Consider the following 20,421-nt stretch of genomic DNA (forward strand, 5'->3'; position numbering starts at 1 on the left):
ACAATACACCTGATATGGGGCATATCGTATTGAAATTTTGATCCTTGATTGAACCCTCAAAAGTTTCAAAACCTGAACCTATAAGCAAAGGAAGAACTTAAAATTGTCTAATCAACACATTTTCTTCTTCCATGTCTTCTTCTTCCACCTTTTCTTTTCTTCTTTCCTATAACAAAAGTAGGGATTCAGCCCCTATGTTTTTTGAATTTTCTCTACTTTGTTCTTTTTCTTCTCATAAAATGTTGATTTTCTAGACTTAAACATGAAATTTATACTTTTCTTATGAAAATTATGAATAATTATTAAGGAAATATGACTATGGAACCTAGGGAACTACCCTAGGATATATGATTTTACATAAAAAAAATTCATCGCCTAGGCAACTAGGCGACTAGGCACCCCCCTGTCGCCTAGCCTTGCCTTGGTGCATTGAAAACTATGTTTCTTAGATTAATCCTTTTATGTTTTCCCAGAATTGCCTTTTAATGTGTACTTCTAAACCCACTTGAGGTGCATAAGCACTAATTATGTTAATGATTTTCTCACTTAAAACAAGCCTAATGATTTCTTGTATGAGTGGCTATTAATATTTTATACTTTTCATTGATGATTACTCTAGATATACATGGCTATACCTAATGAAGAGTAGAGATGAAGTTCTTTCCATTGTTCAAAACTTCTTCAAGATGGTGGAAACACAGTTTGAAAAGCACATTAAGATAATAAGGTTTGACAGTGCTGAGTATTTTGAAAAGCATCTATGACTAATCCTTGAAGAAAATGGAGCAATTCATCAAAGCTCATGTTTTCATACTCCGCAATAGAATGGTGTAGCAAAGAGAAAAAATAGACATCTGTTGAAGCAACAGTATATCTCAATAACAAACTTCCTTCATTAATCCTTTCTCTTCAATCCCCTCATCAACTTTTGTTCCCTAAAGATCCCATTTTTGGGGTTTAAATCCGTCAAATGCATATTTTTGGGCTACTTTCCTGTCCAAAAGGGGTACAAGTGCTTTGATCCCCACTCTAGTCGACAGTATGTATCTAAGGGTGTTACATTCCTTGAGTCTATCGCGTATTTCTAGTCCTCTTGTCCTCTTTTGGGGGAGATTGTTAGTGAAGATCGGACTCCTTTTTGTTTTCTTGTTCCTACTTCTATGGATATTCCTGGCCCATCTTCATCTTTTCCCACTTGTAGTAACAGTGTTCATACTCCTCCTGTTCCTCTGCAGCGGTCTTAGCAATAGTGGTTCATAAGGCATAGAAGGAAGGATACTCCTGAGGCTGAATGTCCACAACAATCTAATCACAGGCCTACAGGTAATTCTGAAAGCAACCATGAACTTCCTATTCCTATTGTTATTGAACCTTAATATCTCACAATCTGACCTTGACCTTCCCATTGCAATTAGAAAAGGAAAAAGAAAATGCACTGCCTACCCCATCACTATGTTTCTTGTGATTCTCTTTCACTTTTCTATTATGCCTATATTTTTGCTATCTCCTTTGTTTTTGTTATGCGCAATGTTTCAGATGTAGTGCAGTCACCTCATTGGAAGGATACTATTAACCAAGAGATAGAAGCCCTCTTAAAAAAGCACACCTGGGAGCTCATTCCTCTTCCTGAAAGCAAAGTCCCAGTGGACTGCAAGTGGATGTATACTATTAAACATTGGGCTGATGGATCAATTGAAAGATAAAAGTTAGGTTGGTGGCAAAAGGATGCACCCAAACATATGGGATTGACTATCAAGAGACCTTTCCTCTTGTAGCCAAAATGAACTCTATTTGAGTCACTACGTCTCTTGCTACTCATTATTCATGGCCTCTTTACCAAATGGATGTGAAAATGCCTTCCTAAATGGAGACCTTCCCTAATGGATCTACCCCCAGGGGTAAGCTTCCCTAATGGTAAGGGGAAGGTTTGCCGTCTAAAAAAATCCCTTAATGGGCTTAAGCAGTCCCCTAGAGTTTGGTTTGATAGATTCAGGAAATTTGTTCTCAAAATTGGGTTTACACAATCACAGGCAAACTATACTTTGCTCATAAGAAGGGTTAATGGCCTAGTAACCTTCTTGATAGTGTATGCTGATGATATTGTTGTCACTGGGGATGATCACTTTGGGATAAACCAACTAATGTCATTTCTTGCTTTTGAATTTGAGATCAAAGATCTTGGGAATCAAAATACTTTCTTGAATCAAAATGGCAAGGTCAAAGGGAGGTATATTCATCTCGTAGAGGAAGTATGCTCTTGATCTCCTTCATGAGGTTAGGAAATTGGGGTGCAAGCCAGTTGAAGCTCCTACTGACCCCAATCATAAACTAAGTGTTGATGATGGAGATATTCTTCTAAACAAGGGTGTCTACCATAGACTTGTTGGTTGACTTATTTACCTGTGCCTGACTCGACCTTATATATCCTATGTTGTAAGCATGGTGAGCCAGTATATGCACAGTCTCAGAACTTCACATATAGGTTGAGCCAAGCTGAGACGAATAGTTAGCTATTCGAGCTTGGCTCGCCAAGGTATTACGATGCTCGAGCTCAGTTCGAGCTCGACTTGAGAAAAATGTTTTATAAAAATAAAATATATATAGTATATTTTATTTGGTAATTAAAAAATTAAGAATTATAATAATTAGTTATTATTATATATAAAAATAAAAATATTATGTATATAATGTTTTTATTATATATATTATTTTCTATAATTTATTATATATTATTTTCTATAATTTATTATATATTATTAAATATTTAATTATTATTTAGCTATTTGAGCTCGGCTTGCGAGCCTCATGAGCCGAGCTTTTCACGAGCTGAGCTCAATAGCTGGTGAAGAGCTTGGCTCATGGCCAACCCTATTCACATATGCTAGTTGTCAATAGGATTCTTGCCTACATAAAGGGATGTTCAAGAAAAGGAATGTTGTACTCTAACTAGGGACATCTCAAGGTTGAGGCTTATACTGATGCTGATTGGGTAGGTTCTGTGGATGATAGAAGATCCACCTCCGGTTATTGCACCTTGGTAGGAGGTAATGTTGTGTCTTGGAGAAGCAAAAAAACAATTTGTTGCTGCTTGATCTAGCGCTGAAGTTGAATATAGAGCTATGGCCCATGGTGTTTCAGAACTAGTATGGTTGAAAACTTGTTATCGGAGATTGGGATCAAGGCTGAAGCCCAGTGAAACTATGCTGTGATAACCAAGCTGCTATAAGCATTGCTCATAAACCTGTTCAACGTGATCACACAGCATATTGAGCTTGACAGACACTTCATTAGAGAAAAGACAGCCAATGGAGAAATATGTGTGCCTTTTGTCAAGTCAGAAGACCAACTTGCTGGTTGCCTCACTAAGGGTCTCAACAAGCCAAAACTTGACAGAAATCTAAGCAAGCTGGGCATGATAGATATCTATGCTCAGCTTGAGGGGGAGTGTTGAGAATATGCATTTGGCTTAGGGTTATTGTTGCCATTTCATTTTATTTGTATTTTGGGTGCCCATATAGGGACATAAATGTAATTATTGTCTTTATTATAAATTGAAATGTTCTCATTATGAACAGTAACACACCCTCTTCCATCTCTTTCCTCTGATTCTTCACTGGTTTCTACTACTGAACCAGTCACAGGACGACTCTTGTCTTCTCCATCACCAAGAATCCAGCTTCCCTTCTACTAATTTTCATTTTTTTTTGTTTTATTTATCTTTGTAATTTTATATTATTTTTTGTAACTTTCTTTAATGCAATATCCATATTGGTTAGGCTTCTAACATCAAAGTAAAGGAAGGGATCAATAAGTATAGTTTACCCTAAATGTGGAGGGAAGTTTTTCAGAGGTCAAAGTTCAGGGGTGGGGCCCAGTTTTCTTGAAATCACAACATAATAGACAATTCATGTTGGAAAACACCCCCTAGGCTAGAAGACTCGGTCTAACTGTTTGTTTCTCCCTTACTCTGCCTCTCCCATGCTTGTCTCTTGTATTTTTTTAGGGTCTTACACGTTTAGGATTGATTAGGGCTCTTGTCATTCGACTTGTGTTTAAAATTACAACCCTTCCTGGGATCAAATCCCACTGCCACCAGGGTTGGGGGGTTAAGGGCGGGGCCACGGGGGATGGGCTACCCCCCATTGTAGCCCCATGAAACCAAAAAAATAAAAATAAAAACTACAATCCTTCCTGGTCTTCCTGGTAGTTGCAGCAGCTTAAATAGGTTGAATGGTTTGAGGCTTAACTGTGGTTCGACCATCATTTGACCAAAGGATGATTCCTATTTGAGAACTGGAAAGACCTAAAGCAGTTAGGTTGGTTCAACTGGGTGGTCTGGTCTCGTTTCCTTTTTTTTTTATGATTAATGAATGATTTTATTAAAAGATTAGGAACATAAAAGATGCACAAAGAAAGTTCCCAAAGTGAGGCACGAGATGCAGCCTCAGATTAAAACAAAGAATTACAGTTTAGCCCAAAACATCCGATTCCTATGCAACCCTTGTTTAGCTAGTGAGTCTGCTAACCCATTTGCTGATCTTCTTTCCCATTGGAATTGGACTGACATGTTTGTAGTTAACCATTTGAATCTTCGTAAAGCCCCCTTATAGGACCAGGCAGCTGTTTCTGGTTCTTTTAACCACTGGATCACCAGCTTGGAATCACCTTTGGTTAAAAGACGTTCATAATTCAGTTCCTTGGCAAATTCAGCTCCTTGTAACACTGCTTGAATTTCTGCATTTACTGAATCCCCTACTCTTATTGGGCCAGAATATAAAGTGATAATTAACCGCTCTGTATTTCTGAACACTCCCCCAAATGAATTTCTGATGAATTGCAGGTAGACAGGGCTGGATAAAGACAGCCACACGGGTCTTTCAAGCTTTGAGGATAGCAGTTAATGATGAACTCCAGACACTGAAAGATGCACTTGATGCTTGTTTTGACTGCCTTTCTTCTGGAGGCAGGCTTGCCGTCATCTCTTTTCATAGCTTGGAGGACAGGATAGTCAAACAGACTTTTCTTGATATAATCAATAGGGAAGATGAGGATAGGGACAAGAGATACGAAGGTACACAGAGGAATGGTAATGAAAATGAAGAAGCATGGATTAAACAGATAATTAAGGGAAAAAATGGGACTATACTGACAAAGAGACCATTGACACCTTCTGAAATGGAGGAGAGATTGAATCGGAGGAGCAGAAGTGCAAAGCTCAGAGTTATTCAGAAGTTATAAAATCACAAATCATGTAGCTAACAGCTCACCAAGAAGGCATTTCATCTGGCAAGGAGAGATCCAATGGTCAAATTACCTTGGCTTCTATTGCTGGTATTATTTACATGTATTTAGTCGCCCAAAATACTTTTCTATCATCACTCTTATGAAAAGCTGTCATCCATTTTGCCAATTATTCATGAAACCCAAGGATCGCCGTCAATTCTGAGGCTGCTTTGTATATCTTCCATTCTACATGAGTGAAATTCTATTGAGGCATCCCCTATAATTTATTTAGCCTTTTTTTTTTGTGCATATCTGTGTACTAACAGAATCTTCACGCATAACATTTCACCAAATTTGTCGTTTTTTCTCAAAGAATGAAAAGCCATCCAAACAGGCAGGTTGCGATTAAGAAAATGCATATATTAGCTGCAACAACCGGAAGGGATACAAATACATTATTCAGAAATTGGTGTACCTGCAGACTCTTCACACATTGCATTACTCATAGACTTGCTATTGTATCTGTAAGAATCAGAAGTAATTCAAGATGCAGTGTGTAATCATGGGTATACAGAGACATTAACTGAACGAATTCAGTGACAAAATGCAATACTGTATCTTTAAGAATCTTAAGTAATTCAAGATGCAGTGTGCAATCATGGGTATACAGAGACATTAATTGAAGGAATTCAGTGACGAAATGCAATAATGTATTTCCCATTTATGGGGACTGGAAGAGAAAATGCAGATTACAATGCCACCACCATTATTCTGAAATATTGAACCAAAACTCAAGACTAATTTCTTTTTAGTTCATGACGAATCATCTTGCTTATAAACTATGGGAAGTATCTAAGATAATCTACTTCCATAAGATGTCAACAGGATTTTTTTTTGGATAATTATGTCAACAGGAATAGTTTGATCAAAGCAGTAAATGATTGAGTAAAATGTGGAAAAAAAATGTTGCGCGAGTGTAAATGTGTAATAACCAAGGTTAGGAATTTCTTGCTAATTGAACTGAACTGGGTCTCTGTTCTAGGAGAATGGAAATAAAAACTATAAAAAATTAGCACCTAGACCTGCAAATAAACAATGGATAACCTGAGCCATGAGTTGGTCATTTTTTTTTTTTATTGCTACATGTTTGGTAAGATCTGTCATGTGGTGACTTTTTTTTTTTTAATTCTTTTTCTTTTTGTTTGGTTGAGTCTAAGTAACTATAGTCTGAACTTTGAATTGTTGACCAAGGAGGTTCTCATTGTACTTGGCTCCATTTGGAAGTATGTAGAATGCAAAATCCTGTATTTTGTATAATTTTATATATCTATTTGTATTGTATATATTTGAACTCCTTTCAAACTGAGTCTTAACAAGTTGAATAAGGATTCGAAATCGGATTCAGTCAGTGCAAAGTCCGTTCAAACACCCATAATAGAGCCTTGCATTGGGAATATCTCCCCATGAAATAAAGCACAGAAGTGACCGAAGCTGATCTCGATTCAATTCACCCTACAAATGTGGCATGAAATTTGTACCTTTCACTTTACGTGTAACATTGAACATGCTGGCTTTCTGCTGCGGGTTTTCCAGACTTGCCATAGGATGCAACTCGTATTATCTACAATACTAATCTGATCTGCACTTTCTTGTTTTTTTTGCAATTGAAAACCTTTGGCCGCACAGTTGTTCCCTCCTATCTTCGCACAGGTTTCCCGGAGTTTTGGTATTGCTGTTTTGCAGGTTCCTTTCCCTTCTATGTTCCTTTTACACTGTCTTCTGCTGAATCTAGTTATGGCAGATGATGAAATCATTCGGGATTTTGTCCAAGTTGTTGCTCCCGACTCCCGAGTACTGCCGATCAAGATGATATTCTGCCAAGTGAGGAGTGGTGAGGAAGTCTTATTTTCACAGTTCTCACTGACCGCACCGTCAAGATATCGGGCCTGAAAGATATGCTTTCCAAGGCTGGATTGACCAATCAGCAATCTCTGATTTTACACACAACTCATACATTTTTAAATTTCCTACCAGTTTATGATCGAGATCGGGTTTGGGATGGGGGGGCCCTGGTTGTTTAAAGATGATTTAATAGTCATGCATAAGGGGGATTCGAACAAGCAGCCTGATATTTATGGGTTCATTTTCTTGGACTTTCTTTGGCATATCTCATGGCCCGTTTTGTTCACAGTTGGAATTGGAATCAAAATCCGTAAGAATTAGAATTGGAATCGAAACGGTTTATTTCTTCTACTTGTTTGGTTTAGACAAAAATCGGAATTAGTTGGAATGGATTCTCATTCTGAAGGGAGGAGTGTGAGCTTTGGGAAATTGCTCATTTGGGCTGATTTGGAATTACAATCTATCATTCAAAGGAAATGGAGGTGATGGGTCCTCTATGGATTAAGCATGAAATCATTTTAGTCCAAAGGTGATTTCAAACCCAAAGCATCAGTTGAATCAGTCTAGATAGAAGTTGAGAGAAGAAAGGGGTTAGGCACCCCTCTCCCATTTCAATTGGTGGGATCACATGGGATGTGAACTACCTAACAACATCATTCAATAACCAAATGAAAGCCATATATACATGATATAGCATGAAACAATGTAAAAAGATATATATATTTTATGTTTTTAGCCGTAACAACCCCTGAACCAGGGCACAAGATGTTTAAAGGCCTAAGAATGATATGGAAACAACGTAAAAAGATAGGATTTGGCTCTAATAACCCATAGACTTTGCAAAACGGCCAATTTTGACGCTAAAGAATAAGAAAAGGTCATTTTTGTCCCTAGACTTTGGTGAACAGGCCAATTGTAGGCAAAAACAAATGACATTTGCAACGACGTTGATGTTTTCGATTGAGTCCAAATAAAAAATTCAAAAATGTTGATGCTGTACTTACTAGTGGGTCTCACACATTAATCCTACCCTTTAGAAACAAGTACACGTCACCACCTAATTGAAAAAAAAAAAAAACTCTTTGTGAACGGATCAGGACTCTAATTGTCTTCTTCACCTCCGATTGCCATTTGATCTCACTCCAATCGTTTTCTTCATCTCCAACTGCCGTTCAAGCTCGCTCCGGTCAGAAGCGAGCTCCTTTCACAGTGATCTTTTAGGTCTTTGCGTTCACAAAGATAAAGAATAACCCATCCGTTGTTTCCATTAAAGAAAAAAGAGAGAAAAACATGCCAGTCATTTCCATCGAAGAATCACCAATTTACACTAAGTATTGTAATCAACACTTTAACTTTGTTCGATACATGAAGAATATTGTTTTAGAAGTTGTCTTTTTTTTTGTTATTTGTATCAAATGCAGGCGATAAAACCATTTTTTTTTATTGACTATTTTGATTTTCTTATTTGTTTATGAAATAGCAAGCAAAATGGGTATGAATGTGTCTGTGGAATTATGATGGTTTATTGGTGGAAAATTTGGGAACAGTAACAACGGATTGTTGTAGGTTGGGGTAAAGTCAAGCTTATAGAAAAAATAGATGTAAACAAAATCTCATATTGGACACTATTAATTATGGTAGAATACTAGATATTTGAAAGATCGAGGTTAGTAAAATATACTATAAATTACCCAATTTGGGTTTAATTAATGGTTTGAGGGAAGTGTTTGATGATTCAATCACATTTGGGTTGTTGAGATATGTACCTGAATGCCATCCTTGATGGCATCACATATTGATGATTGAAAACCTGCGGGCCGATAAACGAGCCGAAGCATTCCTGAACCCATTCCGTGAAACGTTCACAGGGTTCCCTACACTTGTCCAAGGATAGCAAACTGTATGATGTATTAGACCCAGCATATAATGCAGCAAGGTGCATTGGCAAAGAAGTTGGTAAGGGGACCCTTAATGCACAACTTGTTAAGCTTCCATTACTCGACTCCATTGATTCACCTCGTTGATCCTGCATTGTTATTGTGGAATCAGAAAAAAATTGCGTAGTGGTGGTGTCTATGCTTTATCTAAACATGTAATATCTTGTGCCCATGCCCGTTAGTTGCTCAATTGCTCCATTACTCCTGGAGAAAAAAAAAATCCTGGGTGCCTATTCACAAGCCATGAATTATCATTCTTGACCTTGACTATTGGTGTCTCATAATTCATGCATAATATTTAGATGGATTATTTAGGTCCCGTTTAGTTTGCAGGAATAAGGGTCTGGAATTGGAATCGAAGGCCATTTCAATTCTAATAGTTTGGTTGAGTGGAATCGAAATCCTATTCTCATTCTTGGTGAAATTGTTTCCCATTGAGGGAATGACCATTCTCCCTCCCTCTCCCTTGAGAATAAAATCCCATTCCAAATTATTCTAATTCCATTTCAACTCTTATCTAAACCAAACAGAGTATGGGAGTAGACCATTCTGATTTCAATTCCGATTCTGACTACAAACCAAACAGACCCTTAATTATTCATGTCATATAACATGAAATGTTCATTAGCATTTTGGGATGGTTGCTGTATTGATCTGACTACATTTGATAATAAAGCACAAGCGGTTGAATTGAATGACCGACCTATTGGTTTGTCTTTTAATAAATTAAATAATTAAATAATCAAAATATTTGAGGATATAGTAATCAACCCAATAGTTCACAACCTCCTTAAGACATTAAGCAATAAGCCATTCAGTTAAGCCACTTCTACTGTGATTGATAATTGGTTATGTAACATAGTATAGGCTGCAATATCTGTGGGAGCCAACTCAAGTTGGGCACTTTTCTGCATATTCCTTTTGCACAGAGTGGGTTGGGTTCTAGGATTTGGGTTACTTCAGTTTGAAATATCTTGCCTATTCTTGGATCATGTTGAGCTTGGGTTTATGCCACCAGAAGCCTGAGCCAGCCAGCCCAACGTTTTCAAGGGGGGCTCCACATGGACAGCTTATATGTTGAGCTTGGATCTCTTACCCACAAACTCTTGCAACATTTCTATCAACAGGTGCACATTGGGAATATCTCCCTTGCTACTCATGGAAAGATATTCCTAATACATGGCAGCAGTATCTCGTGAGTAAGGATATAGAAAATGTGTGGGTAGGAGATCGGGAGTGTTATAAGTTACGTTTAATGAAATTCTGGAGATCCATAATCCATTGTCAGTCAGTCGTTTGAAAGGCTGTCCACTTTAACCTCTTTAGAGTGACTCAAATCCAGTTTGGATCTCTTACCTGGAATGGGATCTGCTCCTCACAAATGAGTGCTTCACAGGAACATCCACCATGCATTGGGAATATTTCCTGTGAATAATAACTAATAAATATGGGAGATGTTCCCAATGCATGGTAAGATATGCGTGTGAGGCACTCTGTATGAGGAGCAGATCCGATCTCTCACCCATGCCTCATTATAGATGTACATTGAGAGCATCTCCTATATTTATATGTTACTATTCATGGGGAGATTCTCAATATACAGATGTAATGTCATGTGGGTAGGTGTGAGTAAGATTCTTGTGGGTAGGAAATCTGAATTGCTTCAAATCATTTATTCCAGCTTACCTGAATCTTCAGCTCAACCCTCCCAAGCGGACCCATAAATTTATGTTGGGCTTGGGTTTGAAATCCTTCATTGCTTGCCTTTGGCAACATGCTCCACATTTGTGTAATGAGCTGCGTGTTTACTAGCTAAGTTTGGAGTTTCTCGGCAGGCTTGTTTAACAAAAGTAACATTTCTGACCATTGATGTTTAGAGTTAAAACATCAAATTGATGTTTAAGTAACAGAAGTAATTTGCATTGATCAATTCAAAACATTTCTGATTATCTAACATAACAAAACATATTTTAACATCAATTTCTACTGATCAACCCCCAAGCGTTTTATGAGGAAACGACAATACGCCAATGGAATCAAACACAACCTAAGGTTGTCTGGTGCCATTGGTGTTTCGTCCAACACTGTTTTCAGCTGAAATTTCATTTATATCTAAAACACAAATACCACGGTTTGTACTTTAATTTTGTTTTTGTGAGAAATATGTGTTTTTTAGTCATCTCAGCACCATGTATGTCATCACCACATCAGAGTGTAGAGTCTTAAGACTTTACCTCCCAAAACAAGAAACATCATATTGATTTTTATTGAAACATTTCCAATTTATCTTTCGAGTAGAAACATTTGATGACTGTTTTCACCCAAAATAGTCTCAACAAATAGAAAATTTACCATTAAACTCAAAATGCATATGTGGTGCTGATGTCATAGCATTTCAAGTAGAAACTGATGCTACTCGATCTGAGGTAATGCACGAACCAAGGTCACAATTAGATAATTCTTGCCAACTGGGCGGAGCCGAGATGGAAGGATGAAGCCATGCAATGAGATCTGAAACCAAGAAAATGTTAGAGGCTTGATGAGTTATCCTTAGGTAGATACTCCAACGCTCAAGTCAATAGAAAGTAGTGGGCGATTGGGCCGAGCAGTTGGAGAACGATGTTGGTTTGAGCAGAGTAATAGTATGGGAGTCAAAAGTTGGATCCTTTACCTTGAGCGGGAGGTACATTTTTATAGTCGATGACCCATGTCCTGATCGGATGAGGCTTCCGAGCTTGTCGGGATGAGGTTACCCGCCGAAATCTTCGGGATAAGACCTAATCCCCAGCAGTGCTGACGTGGCTGAAGAGATAAGGTGGGTCACGAAGGTGATATGGTGCTGACATAACTGAAAAGATAAGGAGGCCATGTAGGCGACATGTGGCATCCAGAGCCAGCTCAACCATAACCCGAACACCACTCCCCCAATTCTGAAGTCGAGGAGTGAAGTCTACAGCCGCGGTGTGGCGTGGATGAGTTCTTTTGTTCTTAGCTGAGGAATTTGAAGTTGAAGTTTGGTTAAGCGTTTAATTTAGACCATGCGGCTCAAGGTTGGACCAGTTTTTCTAGACAAACCAGTTGGTTCAACACAGATCCCATTTTTGAAATGGGTTGTCAGACATGTCGTTTCGCTTCTGCCACTTTCTGTATGGTCTTATCACTGGCTATGTCACACGAATGGGACATCAAATAGTTGGATGTTCACAATGCTTTTCTGAATGGTTTTATTCTGAATGGTTTTAAATAAAGCCCTTTATGGTCTTCGTTAAGCCCCTCGTGCTTGGTTTTCTTGACTTAGTAACCAATTACATGATCTTGGTTTTAGAGGCTCTCAGTGTGAACCTTCTCTCTTCATCTATAACAAAGATAATATTTCTCTATATATTTTAATATATGTTGATGATATTATTGTTATTGAATCTTCTGTTTCTCATGTTTCTCAACTTATTATGGATTTGTCTTGAAGTTTCTCTCTTAAGGATCTTGGATCTCTTCATTACTTTCTTGGTGTAGAGGCTCATTGAGAGAAGAACGGGTTATTTCTCTCTCAACGGCGCTACATTCTGGATCTTCTATAGAAGACCAATCATGCAGCTTCCACACCTTTGACCACACCTATGGTGTCTACATCCAGGTTATCAAAATTCTAGGGCGAGCCTCTACCTGACCCCACTCAATATCGCAGCATTGTTGGTGCCGTACAATATGTCACCCTGACTCAACTAGATGTGGTATTTGTTGTGAACAAGGCATGCCAGTTTCTTCAAACTCCCATTGATGATCATTGGACGACATTGAAACGAATTGTGCGTTATCTCAAAGGTACCATTGATTTTGGGATACTCTTTGCTACTAATTCTCCTGGATCTTTAGTTGCATTTTTAGATTCTAACTGGGTAGGCTGCCTGGGTGACCGTTGGTCTACTGGCGGCTATGGTATTTTCCTTGGTTCTCACTTGATCTCCTAGAGCGCTAAAAAATAGTCCACCATTGCCTGTTCCAGAACTGAAGCTGAGTTCGCTTCTTAGCTAATACCATAACTAAAGTGTTATGGTTTCAGTCTCTCTTACAGGATTTTTCATCAATCCTCTCCACCTATTCTCTACTGTGATAACATTGGTTCTACGTATCTGGCTACGCACCAAATTTTTCATGCTCAAACAAAGCACATTGAAGTGGATTTTTATTTTTTGTGCGACCATATTCTTTGCAAAAATATGGAGGTCCAACATATTCCTACTAATGATCAGTTGGATGATATATTTACCAAACCCCTTTCTCCAGTTTGATTTGACTTCTTAATTATGGTCTAAGATTAATGTGCTTCCGGCCTAGTTTTGCTTGAGGGGGCGTATTAAGGAAAGCTCTAAAAATGGTGACTCTACAATAATGCAAAGTTAACAAAGGAGACTCTCACTTAAGTTTAGTAGTTACCAATGGAGGCTCTTACTCAAGTTTAGAAATTACCAATGGAGGCTCTCACTCAAGTTTAGGAGTTACCCGTGGAGGTTCTCACTCAAATTTAGAAATAACTAAATTAGGAAGAGAACCATTTAGGAAACATTGTAGATAGGCAACTGCTCTCCTTGATTTCTATTATTATTTTATTCTTTTGTGTACATATACTGTACCCAAAACATCTTGGTTGACATATACAAGTAATACAAATTCTTTCATTGTTTAAAATTGCTCTTAGTCTTTCTTTAACTGCTACAACTCATCCCCATATGTTTCCATTAATTGTTTCCATATGTGCTGTGTGTCTATGTCAGTTAAGGATGGGGAGGAGGTTAGGGAGTTTTGCCAGGGTGCAAACAGTCGTTTCATGTGCCTTGTATCGATATGCGGCCCTTTTCTCACGCCAATTGGCCTTTATTCGAACTGCCATCACTGTTGCCTCCGGCCGTCTTCCACCCTAAACAGGTTGCCGGAGGTTGGTGGATGAAGACTGATAGATACTTGTAACTTCCATGTTTATTTATATTTAGGTGCTTCTTTCACCTTAGAAATTAAACTGATTTTATACACATCAGATCTATATATCCATGCATGCCTAGTGAAATTTTATATATATCGAATGGAGCATATAAAATAACTAGAAGCAATTGAGCCTCAAGTGGCGTACTCATGGCCCACCAATTCATCGACCCAGTTCCCAAATAATACACATATACACCTATTCTAAGTTCTGTTTGTGTAGAGTGCAGACAGCACAAACCCTTTGCAATTCAACACCAACCTCGCCTGTATTTTGAAGGCGGTTTCCTGTCTTCCAGCTGATGGATGAGAACCGTCCCCGACCCCAAGAAATTGATTTTTATCTTTCTCCGGCTACTCTTGCCGTCGTTGGCATTCTATCGGCCATCCTCGTGCTCACAATTTACCATTGCATTACCGTCGGTTGGTGCAATCAGCGGCAGACTACTTCAGCAGGCTCAGAACGGCGACGAGAGGTTTTCCGTGCAGAACAAGAAGAGACGACTAATAGCGTAGGGAGTCGTATGATACAAATCATCCCGGCTCAAAGGTATACCAAAGAGGTGAGGGATGACGGGACGTGTCCGGTGTGCCTATGCGAATTCATGGAAGGTGAGGAGGTTCGGATATTGCCTCAGTGTATGCATTCATTTCATGTACCCTGTATCGACATGTGGCTCTACTCCCATTCAAATTGTCCGCTCTGTCGCAACCACATGGTGCGGCCTCAGCCGGAATCCGAGATATTACCACTGCCGGATGGACAGAGGGTGCCGGATTTTGGTGAACGGTCTACAGCATTATGACAATGGTGGCATGGTGCGTGCGTCGACGGTCAACCTACCTTATCTCTCTTTTTCTCTCTCCCTATAATGTTTCTATTTTTTATTTGTTTATAATTTGGCATTTGGTGAGACTGAGAGGTGCAAGAAATCAGATAATGATGTTTGCATGTAAGACAGACACAAGCTGATGTTAACGTTACAATACCCAGAGGATGTGATCGGATTGCAGGGGTGGAAGTGGGAAAGGGCGCAGATTTCATGGTTCAGTTTCAGTGGATGATTGAACGACTATTCCCTCTGCCTCTGGTCTCCTCGTTATCCATGGAGTCTGCCACTACCTGTTTTTCAGAGGTCAATAATTAATGGAGGATTTTTTTGGGGGAAACAATTAATTATAGAGGAATTCAGGAATTCTTTTCTGTGCCGTCGCTGTAATCCAAACGGGGACTTACTTTCTTTGAAATTTCTGATTGGTTGGGCTGTTAGTTAGCCGGCCAGGGCCATAATGTTCCTTGCCTAATGGTGTATTTAATTTATCAAAAGGGAGGCAATCCTTCATATCACATTCTTTCATCTCATCATGAGATACACCGTAATGTATGTTATAAGCAGTTCAATAGCAAATACTTAAATAAGCAAATATATGACCAATCAACTGGAATTCTCCGATATTTATTTGCATTTGTATATGGCGAATGTTTGTTTAAAATCGATTCGTATTGTCTACCCATTACATGGAGTGGACCATATATAGGCCCGCTACGAATCATTTGGTATGGGAGGTGCACAAAGGGAGATCTTCCGTATGGTGCCAGTGGGCCGTATTTTGTGAAGTGGGTTTTAATTTCTAAACAATGTGTTTGAATAATTTGATCCCCACGAAATTTGTTTCCGCAAAGATTGTAGTCCGGATCTTCTGCCCATACAACGTTGCAGTTACATATCGAGAACATATCATATCATATTATGTAGGGAAAGACATGGCAGAGTTATGGTGGGAATGAGATCTAGAATTTAAGTTAAGTCAGCAAAGCAGGAGAAATCGATTTTGACAAAAAAAAAAAAACCTGTGAGACGATTTTGGGAATGAAACACCTCAGCTTCCTTTTTTTTCCTGTTAGTAGTACATGCAGTGGCTTTCATCCCTTACAATTGTGATGAGAATTCTGTATTTTTGTTCTCAGTTAAGTTTAGTTAAGACAAAGGTTCAAAGTAACAACATGTATTTGCCCAGATCGGCTGATATGTATTGTTTTGGGAGCTCCCTAATATGTCCTTATAGAGGGTGCATCAGAGTTCTGACTAGTCCAGGGTGTGGAGGAGTCTTAAATCGGCCTCTCTGAACTAGTTTTAAAAAAAATAAAAAAAAGTAAAAAAACACTATTGATATCGTCCGATACGCTCCTACCAGTGTATCGGGCATATCGATATTTAGAACCTTAATTAAGACCACTCATCCATGTGGGGATTTTGTAGTTTAAGAATGGCAATGGTGTGGGGATCATATTCCCCGTCCCTGCCCCCGATTCTGAAATTAATCCCATTTCTGTTCTTGATCCTTGCTTTGATAAAATTTGTCCTCCATCCCTGATCCTCGATGGGGATGGGTTCCTTGCAAGGACCCGAATCCCCGAAATTTTTTAGATATTAATACTTTTTTGAAAAAGAAATTTACTTAAATAAATAAAAATTGTAAATTATAAATAATGTTTTAAATATATTTTGATATATATAAATAATATATATTTACTATAAATTACATTTAATATATATATATATATATATATATATATATATAATCAGGGTCGGGGTGGGACAAGAACCTCAATCCCCATCCCTGACCCCATCGGGTTGGAGAAGTCCAGTCCCCATCGGGGATGGAAAAAATTGCCGCCTCTAATGTAATTGATTTGAACGAAGCAACATGTGTGAAAATGTCTGAGTGAAAATAAGCTCTTTTGAATCAATTTTTCTTTCCTTGTTTCTTTCTTCATTTTATACGGGCTTTTGACTGGGTCCATTTAAATTTTGAGAAAAGCACTACCCAAACCCGTCCAACTTGCACCCATAATGGTAACAGTAGGTTTGGCCACTCTTGGCAGCAGGTTATAGATCATTAAAAAAGGAAGAATATATGTTTTAAAATGGAACAGTTGCAGGTTTGGCCACTCTTAGACTCCAACTCATCATATATTGGTGATTGTACAATCACACTTAACAGTAGGTTTGATTGAGGGGTTGACCCTCAAGAAACCCACACATATGGGCTATGGTGGCATATTCAGTTGGCCTTTTGATCTACCTCAATTATAATGTTCTCAAAAACTTTATAGAGCTTTCAACAAATCACTTTGGCTCCATGCTTTTGCTTCACGTGAATGCTTTGATGATCAATTATAAGTTCCTTATTTAATTAATTAGTACTACTTTTTTCAGTCTTCTTTTACTGTTTCATGGTATGGGGCTCTAGAATTTTCTTCTTCTTAATAAAAGCCTGCCTTCTGATATAGTGGAACCTGATATTTGTCAGTATATTCGTTTCAATAGCTAATATGTCCATATAGATCTGGGCTTTCCTCCTCACAAAAATTGGTCCTCACACCCACCACACAACCCTTACAATGGCACATGGTAACATCTTTGTAATTGGATGTTTATATTCATGGGGAGATGTTTTCAATGCACATCAGAGCCAATTTCTTGAGGAAACCTCAACTTATCCACATGAAACAAAGAAAGAATATTTACCAGTTTGTCCTTTAGGCTTCGTTTGAAAAGAGTACAAATGTAAATATGTGAAGTATAGATACATACAAAATACAAGGTTTTACACTACATATTTGCATAAAAAAAGATTTTTATTTCAATAATGATATATGATTGTTTAATATTTCTAAATCCCCAAACTACCCTTAATTTATTGGACAAAGTCGGCTATGCATAAAGAGATTTTTATCATTTCAAAATGTCATCCTTTCACCTATACAAAACTTAAAAGCGCATTTTAGTAAATTAATTATTTCATCAATTCAATTAATAGAAAAGGGGACAAAGTGCTAAAATCTGAAAGTCCAAGGACTCTTGTCGTAAATGAAAGTTCAGGAAACTATTCCTAAAGTACAGATTGATAATATGCAATTTACCCCTTTTTTTTTAGTACAAGGGAAATATCAATCCTCAAATTTGAAGAAAGAAGCATCATTATCTTTTTTAAGCCATTTGAACTCTATTAATTATTTTAATAGAATAGTTAATCTAGATTCGTTCAATAAATCCATTGCTACCAAATTGAATTCGTTGAATTAAATTACTACAGAAAAGGCACAGAATAATTTTTATCAACTGAATTATATTAATTATTAAATCCGTTGGATAGCATTGAGAGTTCAATCAACATCAACCAGCTCACATGAAAATAGCGACAAAAATATAAATTAAAAACAACCAAAGCAATCAATATCTTAATAATCTGCATAAAGATAATTTATTAATAACAGTGATTAGTATAGATATCCGTGATCCATGATAAGTCATCCCAACAAATCAATCATTTTTTATTGGGTCCCAGCACTGAATGGTGAATGGATCCTGCAATCTTTTTCAGAAGGAAAAAAAAAAAAAAAAAAGAATGTATCGTGCAATAGAAATGGTGAATGGTGAATGGATCTGCCTCTCTGCCAATGGATGAAGAACATTTGGTAACTTCAACCGCATATCGCACTAATTGTCAATGTTTACAAAGAAAAAACTTATACATATCAACAATTTAAGATTTAGAAGTGATGAGGGGTAATTGGGTCTTCCAAATTACATCACTATACGTGGCTTCCAAATGATATCTTAGTGTTGAGTAAGTAGATCACCTCGGCAGATGGGCTTGTAGCACCTCAACAGGGCCGACTTAAGGTATTTTGGTTTGGCCGACCTAAAGGACCTCTGAGCAAGGAGCGACCTATCACAAGGACTGATCGAGCCAAGAAAGGTACTATCGGTGACCTACAAGGCATGCTCGCAAACATATCACACATATTAGTTGACAGATCGAGTTCTCTGGAATATTAATGAGTTGACCGTTAGGCTGGCCCACCTGCATCATATGTGTCAAAGTCAATCAAATGAACTTTATCCCTTTGCACAAATTACATAACCGACATCGTTACTCTCTCCCAACTTAATGGAAATGATTCTATGAGAATCTGGGACCCGTTACAGAAGGTCTCTGATCACTCACACCTATATAAAGCCACCATTCCTCTCAGAGAAGGTACGCACAATTAAGCTCTTGCACTCTCTAATCTTCTAAGCATCTCAAAGAACTCTTCGCTAATTTAAGCATCGGAGTGCCACCCTAGGTAAAAGCAACTTAGGCACTCTAACTCTCTCTCTCTCTTGAAGAACTATACAGCTTGGCCATTGACAGAGGAAAATTCTATTTCAGCATCCGAGTCACCTGCTAAGTGCGAGCACCAGATCGCGCATCATCAATTCGTGCCATCTGTGGGAGCCACTACAAAAGGCTAAGTTCTCACCACTCAACACTTTTTAACAACATCCATGGCTTTTTCAAGCAACCAATTAACCAACAATAACAACAATCTGGTCACTACAGGACACGACCAACTCGGACTAATCCCATAAGGCTAGTTCTATGACTTAGTGCAATGTGTCTGAGGGATGAACAATCAAATGAGGGCTCATGAAGATAGGTTTGCCACCCTAATTGGGGGGCAACAACAACAACAACAACAGGCTCACTAACAAAACTAGTGAACATAGCAGTAACAACTACAACAATGTTAGAATGTCGGGCTGAACCCTAACCTAACTCCTGATTGGGTTCCTAGTTAGGTTCCTAACCAGGTTCCAAACCAAAACCTGAACCAGACCCCGATGGAAAGGCGAGCTACTACACCTATTGGAATTGAAGCCGCTAGTTCATCCAAGGGGTCCAGAAGGAGGTGCCACAAATGTACCCATCATGCCTCGAAGAAGAGTCATCTTGCTCCGTTTGTAAGCGAGATGGACAAAAGAAACGAAAACAAGGAAGCTAGCCAGGTAGGCAACTTGTCTAGGCGGCCAATATCTCGTACCTCGCCGTTAGCCCCCAAGATACTAACAGCTCTGCGGCTTAAAGACTTCAGGGCCCCCAGCCTCGAATCCTACAACAGAACAACAAACCCTATGGACCATGTTGACAGTTTCCAGACCTTAGCAACTGCACAGGGCCAACGATGCAAGTTTGTGCATGGTTTTCCCAACAACTCTTCGAGACACAACTCGATTGTAGTACTTAGGATTGGCCCATGGTTCCACAAAAAGTGGGGATCAGTTCACTAATCTATTTATCACTCACTTCTCCACCAGTAAAAAGTGTCATAAATCTACAACCTACCTACTAAGAGTCATGTAGCGACCAAATGAGACACTCTATGATTATAACAAAAGATTCAATCTAGAACATCTCCAAATCCCCAACCTCAACCCGACGGTACAGCTAACCGCAGCAGTGAACGGTGTCCACCACCCTGACTTGCACTGGGAGATCGAACTGAACCCTCCAACACCTATGAAGAAGTTCCTCGCCGAAGCAGACAAGT

The 20,421-nt window shown here is 38.5% G+C and overlaps 1 protein-coding gene and 1 long non-coding RNA gene across 3 annotated transcripts in view; both read left to right on the forward strand.

Moving 5' to 3' along the window:
• Positions 1–5,532, forward strand: part of LOC148853108 (mraW methylase family protein) — a 53,613-nt gene extending 48,081 nt beyond the window's left edge. For both annotated transcript variants that reach the window (XM_088944183.1, XM_088944184.1), the window contains one exon: positions 4,841–5,532. In XM_088944183.1, coding sequence (XP_088800309.1) covers positions 4,841–5,238 — 398 coding nt within the window. In that variant the 3' untranslated portion in view covers positions 5,239–5,532. The remainder of the gene's footprint in view (positions 1–4,840) is intronic.
• Positions 5,533–13,832: 8,300 nt separating this feature from the next.
• Positions 13,833–15,479, forward strand: LOC148853109 (uncharacterized). Its single transcript, XR_016099679.1, has 2 exons — positions 13,833–14,858; positions 15,034–15,479. It is a non-coding gene; the product is annotated as an uncharacterized LOC148853109 (long non-coding RNA).
• The last annotated feature ends 4,942 nt before the right edge of the window (positions 15,480–20,421 follow it).

The sequence above is a fragment of the Nelumbo lutea genome, chromosome 5 (assembly GCF_056320005.1).
Source record: "Nelumbo lutea isolate HS-2025 chromosome 5, American lotus-T2T, whole genome shotgun sequence".
NCBI lineage: Eukaryota > Viridiplantae > Streptophyta > Magnoliopsida > Proteales > Nelumbonaceae > Nelumbo > Nelumbo lutea.